Source organism: Leucopleurus acutus (assembly GCF_964270905.1).
Source record: "Leucopleurus acutus genome assembly, chromosome: 9".
Lineage (NCBI taxonomy): Eukaryota > Metazoa > Chordata > Mammalia > Artiodactyla > Delphinidae > Leucopleurus > Leucopleurus acutus.
Window position 1 is genome coordinate 66514463 of NC_139144.1, and position 14542 is coordinate 66529004.

At 40.2% G+C, this 14542-nt stretch overlaps 2 protein-coding genes across 4 annotated transcripts in view; one reads left to right on the forward strand and one right to left on the reverse strand.

Annotated features, from left to right (window-relative positions):
- Window positions 1–956, forward strand: part of NPSR1 (neuropeptide S receptor 1) — a gene marked incomplete at both ends in the record, with an annotated part of 136560 nt that extends 135604 nt beyond the window's left edge. The window contains 2 exon segments of the mRNA XM_082846834.1: window positions 679–769; window positions 909–956. Of these exon segments, the coding sequence (XP_082702960.1) occupies window positions 679–769; window positions 909–956 (139 nt within the window).
- The window catches only part of DPY19L1 (dpy-19 like C-mannosyltransferase 1), a 161085-nt gene that overhangs the window by 11245 nt on the left and 135298 nt on the right, over window positions 1–14542 (reverse strand). For all 3 annotated transcript variants that reach the window (XR_014326456.1, XR_014326457.1, XR_014326458.1), the window contains 3 exons: window positions 3699–3883; window positions 1391–1644; window positions 689–747 (listed from right to left, as the gene is read on the reverse strand). The gene's annotated coding sequence lies outside the window, so the exon portion shown is untranslated. The remainder of the gene's footprint in view (window positions 1–688; window positions 748–1390; window positions 1645–3698; window positions 3884–14542) is intronic.

Genomic DNA, 14542 nt, shown 5'->3' on the forward strand with positions numbered 1-14542 from the left:
TATATTACATCACCTCTTATAGCAACCATCCTAATCAGGTCACATATAGAAGACCTTTTTTTTTAGTTCAAAGCTTCTCTACATGAGTTGTCGCAATACAATGCCTTGGTGATAGCAGAACATGAAGCATTATTATCATTTTACAGATAAATTCAGGCTCACAAGGTTACATGACATTATTGAGATTATATGAATAATTAGTTGCAGAGCTGAAATTAGATCCCTCCCACATCTACTCAGTCTGCTGTTTTTCAGCTGTTTTTCAGCTGTTTTACTGCACAAGCTACAGGGAATAGGTGGAAAAATCCATAGGATATAGAACAGTAGAATGGTTTCAGGTTTGGGTTTGATGCCCTCCACTGGATCTCTCCTCCATCAATTGACAAGATCTTTCAAGTCCTCCTAGAATTATGGATGGTAGCATTTCTCAATGATCCTAAAAATCTTTGATAAGTACTAGAATGGCTACCATCCCCTGCCCCCCTTGCCTCTGGCCTCTCGCTCGTTGCCACACTCCCCTCCCCTCCCCTTTCCTCTTGTCTCTGTGATAGAATCGTAGAATGGTTTCAGGCTTGGGTCTGATGCTGCCATTGCTGATTCATAGCTACACGTGACCTAGGGCAAGTTATTTAACTTCCATAAACCTCTGTTTCCTCACGTGTAAAAAGGGGCTAACAGCAGTGCCTACCTCTTAGCCAGTGATGTCTCTGTCCATTGGGCTCTGGTCCTGACCAGTAGGAAGGAGGGCTGTGAGTGGTGGGGAAGGAAGGTGAGGGGTATTACATATAAAGTGCTTAGCATAATGTCTGATTCTTAATACATTCTCCATAACTGTTAGCTCTTAATATCCCTACTTCCCTTTTCATCAGGTCAAATTATTTTTCCTCTGTGCTCTGTTCTTTCTCTAGGGAGCAAAGATCAACGGATTCCAGAATGACATGTCAGGAGGGAACTGAGAGGCATGAGATGCAGATTCTGTCCAAGCCAGAATTCATGTAGACCCTGAGGCAGTGGTATTGCTAGGCTGAGCCCCATCAGCTCTCCTGGGTCCCCATCAGCACCCTGGGCATGTGCACGAAGCCTGAGCCAACTTCTCCACCCTGCACTTTTCATCACTTGGGGGATGCACAAGGAAAACACCCTAATGAGTGTGTGTCACCTGCCCTGGCAAGTTCTAGCCAATATGAAGTCACATACTATTCACACCAGCCAGGAAAGATGCCCCGTCTTTCCCCACCACTCCCAGCTGTCCGTCCCACTGGTCAGCACCAGAATCAATGGACAGAGACTTCACTGGCCCAGGGCCTAGGCTTGGGCAAGCAGAAGGGACTAAAGAAGCATGGTACATGTGTCTTATAATTACAGTTTAAGAAGTAAATAAAAGTCTTACCTGGGCCTAGATTTTCCTCCCATTTTTGGATTTAAGTTTCAGTAGTTGTAGCCAAAGAGATGTTTGTCTTGAAATGCCAACAAATTCACTTCCAGGCATTGAAGCTTTGCGTCTCCTCTGCAGATGGCCTTGGTTGACAGATGGATGTGTTGGCAGCAGCCAACCTCACAGTCTCATTGTATCAACAAATGATTTGTAGAAAGAACACAAATGCTGGCCCTCCAGAGCAAGGTTGAAATTGAGGGGTACTTTCTCTGGTAGGAAAAGAAATAGTACAAAAAGTCATGGGTCCCTGACCTCCAGGCTCTGCGAGTTGGGACCTGGGTCTCAACACATGGCTTTTCGGCTCTCTGAGGGCTCCTCCCTTTGCATTCTACATTTAGACCACTCTGGGCTCCATTCCTCATACCTCAGGGACACTTCTCTCTCTTTAGTTGGGAGCTGAATTCCTGTGGCTTTTCCAGGCACGATGTTGCTGTAAGATCTTTATCATTTTTGCATGTCGCACCCATTGTCTATCTAACACCTTGGCTGGGAAGCACTGGTGAGGCTTATTTTGACAAGTCCGGAGTTTGGTATATATAAGCATAATCCAAGTGAAATATGACTAAATGTTTTCTAGTCAACTTTTATCATCAGATTTTTCCATAAGTGGAAGTGGAATAATTTAATTTGATTATATATACATCCACACCCACGGCTCTGGGATGCGCGTGAGCTCCTTATTTTTAGCCTCACATACATTCTTGACATTAAAATCTCCTTGGCAAAACCCTTCTTCCCAGAATTATTCTGAGCTTAAGCCTTTTTTTTTTTTTTTTTTGGTCTACTGCTAGTGGAGTTATTAAAATCTGCAATATATTTTAATAGCACCCTATTCCTCATTATGGTGTCAACCCAAAGATTTCACATTTAAGGTCACAGTGGCATTTTTCCCATAAACTCTCTTTCCAATTCCATCTGACCTTAGGGAAAGTATTTCTTAGCCAGAAAACAGATTCTTCAGTCACCATCTCTCCGAATTATTTTCTGAATTTGAAGAGACTGAATAATCTAGTCGTACGTCTATAGAACAGTTTTGAAGGCTGCCTTCCTTTCTGTCCAATCAGTTAAAAGTGAGAAACCCTGGAAGCTTTGAGTGGTTGAGAAGTGCTTTTTGACATTTCACTTTAAATCAAGATGTGCCACAGAAGACCCACAGAATCATTGCTAAAATAACTGCCTGCATGGGAGCCTATTAACAGCAAAATCTGGCGGCTGTCCTCACTGGCAAAACGGGAGGCCTGGGTTCTTTTGACAGATGCTTTCAATCTCTGTGAAGCTCTGGTCTGCAAAAGACATTACAGGCCTACCTCACCCATCAATAGACCTTGAAAGTTAAGGAGAGAGTTGAGTGAGGGGCTTTGTGCTCCTTAAAAACTGTGAATGTGATTTTGTAGTTGTTGTGGTGCTGTGTCACCCATTCCCAGTGAAGACTGGAGATCCGTAAGATGCTGGTACAGGCTGCTGCAGGGTAAGCTGCCGTTAAAATGAAACTTGCTTCATATTGGGGTGGATTCTAGAATCTTCATTCTCATGTATTTTCTGAGCTTGAGGAAACATGATTTAAACACTGAGGAACACTGGTAATTGTTCCATAGTCTTATGATCTTGGACAAATTATTTAATGTCTCTGAGCATCAACTGTCTCATCTGTAGGATGGGAACAAAATAAGTCTGGAGCAGAGGGTCTTGTGGGTTCTTTAGAGATACAGGTTCTGAGATTGTAAAGACTTAAATTACATCCAGAGAGTCAGAGCTTCTGGAATTTCTTCCCCAGGGGACCAATGACTGTATGACTCAAAGCTGAGTTATTTGCTCTTTAGAAGTTGTAACTTCCCCCTCTATCACCATGAAGTGAGAGAAACATCATTTCCTAATTGGGAAATACAGTTTGAGCTCTTGGAGAAAGTGAGCAGCTTAGTGTTGTGATGTCACTGCTTGTAGCCTTGGATGCCCAAGTTGGGGCAGAGAAGCCAGCAGGGTGCTATATAAAATAAAGGTGCTTACTTCCCACATCAAGATGTCAAAGAAATGGTTACATTATCTCATAGCTTTAGGCACAGGTGAAAATTTAGGATAACGAGAATAAGTGTGTTTAATATATTTAGCCATGCTAGAGAAAATGTGTCTCCGCTTTACTGAACTAAATTAAATATAAATGGTAAAAACTTCTCTACTTTCAGGGCTTGTGTTGAGCATAATTTAATGGAAGTTTAATTTTGCCAAGCAACATCTCCCACTTTTTCCCCCCAGAAACTGGTAATACCTTTTTAATGGCTTTAGTTTGTGATTATGATGAGAAAAAATGTATTCCTTCTCAACCAAACAAACATGCAGCTTAAATTTGCTTCCTCATTTCATTTGGACAAATCTGTACATCCATATACAGAAAGGACTTTGTCTCTTCCTTCTGCATCCACAGTGTCAAAAGGGACCACAAGCCTGGGTCTGCTGGGGAAACAAAAATATTTTTGGCAGGAAATAAAGCAGTTCTGCTCTTCTAGGATCATCTTGGGTGAACTACAGGGCTACTGGCAACTACAGTTCTTTTATCATCATCTGAATATACCTCATTTTATATGCAGATCTACCAGTGTTTTCTGCAGCTTTTCGACTGTATTTGATTGAAAGGAGATGGTCCTGTTTAGGGGTCAACCTCCTCGCTTTTGGAAACCTGAAAAACACATGCTTCATTTCTCTGCAGTTGCATTTTAAGAATGTATTATCCTCAACAGGGCTGGTTTGGTTAACATTTTTAAAGTGCAATTCCACGCGTATAGAATGTTAAGGTGGATGGAGGCTTGGGTCATGTCGTCTCATGGTTTTCAGTCTGCTCAGGGACCCCCTGGGAAGTCCCAGAGAGGTGACTCAGTATTCATATTTGTACACACAAAAATAGTATATGTGTAAGTCTAGAAGAAACTAAAGATAGTTAAATTGCTTAAAATCCTTGAGTTACCTGGAATGAGTGTAGAATATAGATTACCATTAGACATTGATACACCAAGAATGCATGTTTTAATTTCAAGAATCCATGTTGTAATCGCTAAAATAATAGAAATAAAGTATATAACTTCGAAACTAAAAGAGAAGAAAAACAAATGATAAAATCACTTTACCAGTCCAAAAGAAGGCAAGAAAAAAGATATAGGAACATGAACAGCTGGGACAAATAGAAAGCACATAGGAAAATGGTGGATTTTCTTTTGTCCAAATATATCAGTAACTGTAATAATGTAAGCAGATTAAATGCTCCAGTTAATAATCAAAGATCATCAGACTAGACTTTTGTTTGCAAAAGACATGCCTAAAACACAATGACACAGAAAATTTGGAAGTAAAAGAGTGGACAAAGGCATTCTATGGAAACAGTACTAAAAGAAAGCGGGTGAGACTATATTAATAAAACCTAAATAAACTTTAAGGCAAAAAGCACTAGTAGAGTTAAACAGGGACATTTCAAGTGATAAATGTTTTAGTTCAATAAGATGATATAATAATTCTGAATTTCTACGCATTTACAATATGGCCTCAAAGTATGTATTCCAAAAAGTCAGAACTACAAAACAAATAGATAAATCCACAGCGGTAGTGGGGAATTTTATCACTCTTAATTCCAGTAATTGAAGCAGGCAAAAATAAGGAATGATCTGCATAACTGGAACAACATGAGTAACACAGGTAGGTCACTTTATCCTACCACCCCAGAGTAAACATCTTTTCAAGAACATGTGAAGCAGTTATAAAAGTTGACCATACGCCAGGCCATAAAACAGGCTTCAAAACTTTCAAAAGATTGAGGAGGCTTCCCTGGTGGCACAGAGGTTAAGAATCCGCCTGCCAATGCAGGGAATGCAGGTTCAAGCCCTGGTCTGGGAAGATCCCACATGTCGCGGGGCAACTAAGCCCGTGCGCCACAACTACTTAGCCTGCGCTCAAGAGCCCGTGCTCTGCAACAGGAGAAGCCACAGCAATGAGAAGCCCACGCACCACGACGACGAGTAGCCCCCGCTCGCCACAATTAGAGAAAGCCCACGTGCAGCAACAAAATCCCAACGCAGCCAAAAATTAAAAAAAATTAAAAAATAAAAAGCTTTCAAAAGATTGAGCTCATATAGTCTGGTTTCTCTGATCACAATGCAATTATGCTAGAACTCAAGAGCAAGAGTATAACTAGAAAATTACCATATGTTTGGAAATTAGGAAATATGTTTCTTAATAACTTATGGTCAAAGAAGAAAATACATGAAAGTAGAAAATAATTATACTGAATGATAATGAAATTATATCAAATGTGCGGGATACAAACTAACACTAGAAAGAAGAATTTTTCTTCTTTTCCTTTAAGTCATCTATCTTACGAACGTAGGAAAATTCACCAAAATAGACCCAGAGGAAATATAAGGAAGAAAATAATAAGAGGAGTAAAATTAATGAAATAGAAAACAAACATATGGGAATTCCCTGGTGATCCAGTGGTTAGGACTCCGAGCTTTCACTGCCAAGGGTGCGGGTTCAATCCCTGGTCTGGGAACTAAGACCCGGCATGCTGTGCATAGCATGGCAAAAAAAGAAAAAGAAAACAAACATATAATTTTAAAAGCTCAAAAGATAAAATTCTGTTTTTTGAAAAAATAATAAAATTATAAACCTCTTGTGAGACTGGCAAAGGAGAAAAAAAGAGGGAAGGCACAAATAAGCAGTATAATTTATTTTAAGGATATCACTGTAGGTCCTAAGGTCAATAAAGAGATAATAAAAAGATATTATGATCAAGCTTATACTAAAACAAACTGAAAATATAAATGAACAGGACAACTTGCTATAACTGACAGAAGAAGAAACAGAAAATATGAGTAGTAAGTATCATAACTACTAAAGAAAGAATATGGCTTCATTGCTGAGTTCTACCACCACTGAAGTACAAAGCAACTCCAATTTTATACAGTCTTCAGGAGGCTACAAAAAGGGTGACTTTTAAAATATTTATGAGACTAAAAAAGCCTTAATGCCAAAACCCTACAAAGATATTACCAAAAGGAAAATTACAAGTGAACTTCTGTCATGAAAATTAAAAGTTCCAAATAAAATGTTAGCAAACCAAATCCAGCAAAATATAAAAAGACTAAAGCGTGTGGCCAAGTTGTATTCATTCCAGGAATGCAAAGCTGGCTTAATATTAGAAAAGCACTTAAATAACTCATTACACTAATAGATTACAAGATTAAAAAAAAATCAGTGTAATAGATACAGGAAAATGTTTGATAAAATTACTGGGCATTTAGGCATGATAAAAGATTTTCAAAAACTTGAGATAAAAAGAAATTCCTAACTCTAAAGGCTATTACCAAAAAACCTAATGATAAAACTTTGAGGTGGTCCCTTTGAAATAAAGAATGGATGAGTAAAGAATGCCAGCATCATCACTTTTATTCAATATCATATTGAGATCCTAGCCAATACAGTGGAGCAAGCAAAAAAAAGAAGAAGAAAGGTGTAAGAACTGGTAATGAATAATAAAAATCAGTATTATTGATATAAATGTATAGTAGAATATCAAAAATAATATACAATTATTAGAATTATTAATTCTATTATAATTCTAAATGAGATAAATTATTAGAAGTAATCATGAGGTTTAGTAAGGTTGCAGAATACAAAATCAATATACAAAAACCTACATCATTTCCACACGACAGCAACAAATAAAATTTATTTTTTTAAATTATTATTTACAATCCTTAAAAGATGAAGTTCATAAATGGTATATAAATCTCTATGGAGAAATCATAATACTATTAAGAGGTATTAAAGAAGAACTAATTAAATGTAGAAATAAATACATCATGATTATTATTTGGAGGACTGAATACCATAAAATCATCCATTCTTCTCCAATCAATCCATAAAATTAATACAATGACAATCAAAGCTCCAGCAGGAATTTTATAGAACTTTACAAGGTGCCTCTAAAAATTTATATATAAAAGCAGAGGGTCAAAATTAGCCAAGATACTCTTGACTAAGAAGAAAAAAATGGGAATGTTTGATTGACCACATACCAAAACTTATCACAAAGCCATAATAATAAAAGTTGTGGTATTGTGTCAGAGTAGACAAATTAACAAACGCAACAGAAAAAAGAGTCCAGAAAAAGATGTCCACATATAGGAAAACTTGACTTATTTCACAGATAGCATTGCAGAGGAATGGGAAAAGGGTGCTCCTTTCAATACATGATGTGAGGACAATTGTGCATTTACATGGGAAAAATTGAAAATGAAAGCCTGGTGGATTATATGCAAGAGTGGTTCCAGGTGGATTCTGGATCTAACTGCATGAGACAAAATGCCTTGAAAAAACAATGTAGGAGAATATCTTTAAGATCTCTGAATAGGGAAAGAGCTCTTTAAACAAAACAAAAAAACTGCTGCTCTAAAATGAAAAGACTGATAAATTTGACTACCTAAAATTAGAAACTCTGTTCACCAAAAGACATCATAAAAAGGGTGAAAAGGCAAGCTACAGAATGAGAAATGATATTTGCAAATGACCAAGATGTAGTATTTAGAATATATAAAAACTCATACAAATCAGTAAGAAAAGACAATAGAAGGCAGATAGAAAAATGGGCAAGGCTTGACTTCAGAAAAGAGATTTTCCAAATGGCCAATAAACGCATGAAAATGGATGTTAAATCTCATTAACAGTCAGGGAAAAGTAAATTAAACCACAATGAAATACTAAATGCACCCACCAGATTGACAAAAATTAAAAAACTCTGACAATATTAAGTGTTGGTGAGGATGTGAAGTATCAGAAATTCTCGTTCTGTTCTTGTGGGTAGATAATTAGTACAACCATTCTAGCCTTTAACTAATAAAAATTAAGGATGCATGTACCCTGTAGCCTTGAAATTCCATTCCTGAGTACAGATACTACAGAAGAGTATAATTATGTGTGAAAGAATATTCATAATAGCATTGATTTTAAGAACCCCAACTGGAGGAAAACAAATGCCCACCAGTACAACAGATAAATAGATTGTGGTATATTTCATACAATAGACTAATTTGCAGCAGCAGAAATGACCAAAACTCCCACGACAGCTGCCTGCCACAACATGAAAAATTCTTTAAAAATATAATATAAAAGTAAAGAAGATAGATACCAAGAGATACTATATGATTTCATTTATGTAAAATTCAAAAACAGCCAAATTATACTATTGTATTTGGGGATGCACCCACGGACATTAAAATTCTAAAGCGAAGCAAGGAAACTACTTTTTATAAAAGCCAAGATTGGGGCACCTTTGTGGGGAGGGAAGAGCTGTGCTTAGGAGGAAGCCTGCAGAAAAGAGGCTGGCAGGGTTCTACTTCTTGCTCTGGGTGTTCACTTTCTAAATACTCATTAAGCGATATGTTTAAGTTTTGTGCACTTTTATGAGTGTGTGTTACATTGCACAATAAAAAGAGTTTCTAAGACTGTATTTTTTAAAAGCATTTTAGGACCATTATTCTGGAAGCTGTGCAGAGAAGGGAGCCAGACTGGAAACAGAGAGGTGATCAATTGGGTCTCAGTTACATACAAGAAACAGCAGAGATGAGATGGTTGAAAGATCCTTCTGGGTTCCTTCTCTGCATCCGAGCCAGCATGTATCATTAGCATCCAGTAATAGGAATATTTGATGCCAACATTTTTCAGAATCTGCAGAAAATATATCTTGGCTCCTCCACAGAGTCTTGGGTGTCAGTTCAGCAGAAATCAATAACTAGCTTCTGTTCTCTTGTTGCCTATTCAGGGGTCCTTGAGTCCTGAAGATTTTACTCCTAGCCTCCCATGTACTTACAAAGAGTCTCCTCCTCCTGTTTCCATCCATTCTGCCCTTTCTCCTCCCTCATGTATAGCAGATAGATAATACACGTGCTACGTTACTCCCAGATCACAGCTGAATCAGCATTCCTCCAGATAGGGTTTCATGTAAATAGGGAACATTTGAGGTGGTGTTACCTATCCCCAAAGAACTAATTGCTAAAAAGTAGGTACTTTGGGCCTGCAGGAGGGGGCTAGAAGAAATATTTGGGGCAAAATCATGTAATTCATCTCTATAACGATTTGACAGGGTTTAAGAAGGCTGATCAAATGGTCCCAAATCTGGCTGCATCACAGAATCACCCAAAAAATGTACAGATTTTGAGATCCCCAACCACATTCTGAATCACTGGTTTCTGGGTAGAGCCTGGAAATCTGTATGTACAGCAAGCAACTCAGATGATTCTGGTGCAGGGGGCTCTGGTGCAGCTCTTCAATGGGCCAGTACTGAGGAGCCAGCACTCAAAAGCATGCCGGGTCATTAGAGCCCACGTTCCTCATGGCCAGGAAATGTGTGGGCCACCTTTGCTTACCTCCGTCCAGTTGCCCTGGGTCCAACCTGAGGACAAATGTTCCTCTAAGAGTCCAACTTGATTACCTTGCAACTCTCCAGATATCTGTTAGGTAAACCCAGGACAACTCTAATTTCTTCCCTCCACTCTGAACTAAATGCTGTTCCGCCCCCACTCAAGAAGACAGACCTTAGTATAAAGTAGTTCTGCATGCAGGTAGATACCCAAAAGAAAGTCAGGTGGGGAAGTATGGCCACAAGTTTATGTGATATCTGGGAACAAAGAAGGATGCCTCTGAAGGGATGTTTTGGGGGCCGTAACAACATGCAAATGGGGTATCACATTGAAGTCCTTGAGAGCAGCCTTTCTTAACTTTTTGATCTCAGGACCCCTTTATGCTTGTTTATGTGGATTATACCCATAGATATTTACTGCATTAAAAATTAAAAGTGAGAAAGGGCTTCCCTGGTGGTGAAGTGGTTGAGAGTCCGCCTGCCGATGCAGGGGACGCGGGTTCGGGCCCCGGTCAGGGAAGATCCCACATGCCGCGGAGAGGCTGGGCCTGTGAGCCATGGCCGCTGAGCCTGCGCGTCCGGAGCCTGTGCTCCGCAACGGAAGAGACCACAACAGTGAGAGCCCCACGTACCGCAAAAAAAAAAAAAAAAAAAATTAAAAGTGAGAAAATGTTTAATATTTACTTATGAATTAATTTATAAATAACAATAATAAACTCATTACATATTAACATAAATATCTCCTATATGGAAAGTAACTGTATTTCCCCCTTCAAAAAAAAATTTAGCGAGAAGAGTGACTTGTTTTAACTTTTTGCAAATCTCTTTAAGTTTGGCTTGATAGAAGACAGCTGGATTTTCAGATCTTCTGCATTCAATCTGTGGCAATATGTTGTTTTGATAGAAATATATAAAGAAAATCAGGCTTCACACAAATATGTAGTTAGGGAAAAAAGGAGTATTTTAATCTGCTTCTGCACTCAATCTGTTGTGCTAGTCCATGCCATGTAACCTCTGGAAAATTCCACTGTACACATGAGAGAATGAAAATGAAAAAGGCAAAAACATTCTAGTGCTACTATGAAAATAGTTTTAATCTCACAGACCCTCCCTGAAAGGTTCTCTCCACCCACCAGGATCAGGACCACACTTTGAGGACTGCTGCCTTAAAGAAAAACAGTGTGCGCATTTGTTTGCCAATAGCAATAGCTATTGCTTTAATACTGCTGTCTTGGCTGCACAACTGAGGCAGGGTGAGGTGGGTAGGCTAATGGACCACATGCCTCTGTTTGCAAAGCTGGGTAAAGCACTAATTATAGGCAATTATGATTGAGGCTTTGGTCCAAGACGACACCTCAACAGGTAAACCTAGTGATTAAACCTGTCTCTGCTGGGAGCCACAGCCCATAGTCCTACTCAAACAAGATACTCAGGGCATGTCCAGGCCTGGGGACAAGTGGTGCTTGGACTGAGAAACAGACTGGCCAGTATTCAAAACACCTCAAAAGCTGTGGTGTTTACAGGGTTCTGAGTGTCGGCAGACAAATGGCTCTCCTCATTTGCTCAATGCACTTGCTAGGTGAGCCTACCCAGACCACATTCTTTAATACTGCAGCTGCCAACCCCGCAATCCTGATCTCTCACGCCGTTCTGTGTTTTTCTTTGCACCAGCACTTATCACCTCCCAATACACTATATAATGTACTTATTGATTATGTTTATTGCTTATTGCCTGCATCTCCCATGAGACAAGTATCTTCGTCTATTTTGTTCACTGCTATATCCTCAGGACCAGAACAGTGCCTGGGATAGAGTAGGTGTCAATAAATATTAGTGAACTAGTAAGATTTACAGAAGAAGGGGCAGAGAAGAACATCACCAGCCTGCAAGCAGCCTGCACCCAAGAGAGGAGGAGGGCTGAGCTGAGCATGCCCAGTTTATTCTCTCCAAATTCCTGACGCAGATTAGACCATTCCTTCCCCTTTGGGTGACTGAAGAGCAAATAAAAGTTGAAAATGTGGCATCTCCACATGAAAGGAAACATCAGAAATGGACAAGCATCACCCACCATCGACTTTCAATTGTTTGTTCTCAATCCCTTTGTGCTTTAACTATTTAGCCTATGGTCAACCAGGGGTGTGGTGATCCTCAGATGAGGAGACCAGAAGTTCTATCAAGACCTTTCTACTCCTCTTTCATCAGACACTCCCCCAATGCCATCCACAGCATCTGGGCCCTTTATGTCCCTACTGTTTCTCAGCTCCAAGCCCACCCTCCACTCCACTTTTGATGCTGAAGGTGGGGCGGGGACTCTGCAAACCACATTTCCCAATTCCTTTGACAGTTGTTTCTTGTTAGGTAGGATCCGCCAAAGGGAGATGGGCAGGACATTGTAAAAAAAGAACACATCTTGGGGAGTATGGGGGGCTCATTTCCTGTCTTCCAATCATCAGCTTCATCATCTCCTCAGAGTTACTAGCAGGATTCAGACCACACTTCTCCTCGGGTGCATAGAGCTTGCCCCAGGAATCCCAGCATCTGCCCTGGGGGCCCTCCTCTGAACTCATAGGGTAACTCCACGTCTCTCCTTTTGTTCCCCCAGTCTGAGGGATGGTAGCTGCTTTCTGCAGTTATTAATCTCTATGTTACCATTCTTCTTTGCTATTTAAGCTCTCCAGCACCTGTGTACCCAATTCCCTGCACTGAGACCCTTCTATTTGAAATATCTACCATGGTTCCTCTTTCCCTTGGATGGCCCCTGACTGGTACAGCTCCTTTGTGGATCCTCCTGGGACCACTGGTGGACAAGTTAGAATTGATCCCCAGAGGATTCCTACATGAGTCAGAAAATCTCCATTACTTAAATCTCTACATTGCTGGAAATTAATTCCCTATTCCATTTCTCTTTCCTAATGATGTCCCTCCACATTGTCCAATATAGCTAGAGTGACTGTACAGCCCAGTTCAATCCGAACAGTATAGGTTTATGCCTGTTGTCCCAGCATAATTTTTAATAGAGCCTCCTTTCTCTCTCAAAACTATCCTAGTTTGGGTGATAAATTATATCGTCACTCTAAATATAGATCATTATATGTTCTACAAAGAAATTAAATGACGGTAAGATACTCCAGCAATAAAATACCAATTACAAGATGTTCCAAGTTTGAATATCAACCCCTTCTCGCCACGAATCTTCTGGGAAGAAATTAAATTTCAATGATTAAAGCCAATGATTAAGTTAAAGTCCAAAGGATTTAAGGTCTCAAATCATATTCTCTTCCCCTTGTGATTTAAGGTTCGAGGAAAATTAGAGTCCAATTCCCTCCCAATTTGTTATTCAACTCCTATGTTTTATTCCTCAATGTTCCAAGGACCTGCACCAAATGTTGGAGTTGAGGGGTCCAAAAATAGCCTCTCTCTTCCCATGAGAGCTTTGAACAGATTATAAAATAAAACAAAGGATGACAGAAGGGAAATTAAAACAACACCGTTATGTGCTCCCTTTTAGCATGATCCGTAAAAACTTCCCATGAGTATTTCTCATGTTCTCTCCAACCCCATCTGCAAGCTGAATGGAAAGAACTCTGAGGACTTAGAAAAGGGTGAAGCTAAGAAATTTCCAGAAGTTGTTTCTTGCAGCACTTAGGTCACCCTGCCTGATATACCCACCAGGTTCCTGGAAGCACTGACCCAGGACAGGTATTCCTACAGCAGGGAGTTAGCTGCGCAGGGGAGACTTAAAGGAGCAGAAGAAGACTTCTGTACCCTGTGGACAGCCCAAGCCCAGGAGAGAGAGAGTGGGGCTGAGGTGCGCATGCTCAGCATCATCTTCCCACATTCAAGCCAGTCAGATTAAACTCCACCAGGGAGGACTGAGGGATCCTCTTTCCAGAGACTAAGGTGATCACACCTTCCCAGGGAAGGACCTATCTCCCCACCCAAAGAGTGTTTTCTTTTTGTGCACCCCCTGTTTTGACCTCCAACAATCTTTCCTTTGCTCCCCACCCGGATTCAATTAGCTCTTTCTCAAGACACACCCCCTCCTAACTTCCTTAGGTATAAAATAGAGGAGAACTACATTTGCTTCTCTCTTGTGACTAGCCCACGGCAAGCCAGCCAAATAGTCCTGGCTGACAAAGTTGGGTGAACGTTCAAACAACCCTTCTTGACCTGCCTCTCTACCTGCTCCCAATTTCAGAGTCCACAAAGGGTCATTCTTAGTAGACATAACAGGAGATCCTTAGCACATTCTTTTATTGTTTTTCTTTTAAAGAATAGCGGCATTTTCTTACAAATCACCAGGCTTTTTCTGAGGGAAGCTTGTGCCCTCAGCAATTCCCTGCCTCAGAGTCCACCTGCCCTGGAGACCACCTTCCTTTGCTTGAAATGGAGAGAGAAAAGTTCAGATCCTCACCATAGCAGGAATAATGCTGGCCTGGGCTCCCTTTAGTGTGCCTACCAGTCTTTTCTGAAGGACACTGTCCTGCACAGCCTTTAATACTCAGGCCAACGTTTGGTCCCATGTGGCCTAGCACCTCATGGCCAAAGCGGATTAGACCAAGGGAGACCCCCAATCCATGGGGGCTCATCCACAGACTGGTCAGCATACTATGGACAAGAGACTGAGTCATTTAGTGGGAATTGAAACCCAAATTTCATATGATTCAAATGGGAGAGGTCACAATGGACACTTTCAAGCCCATAAGACA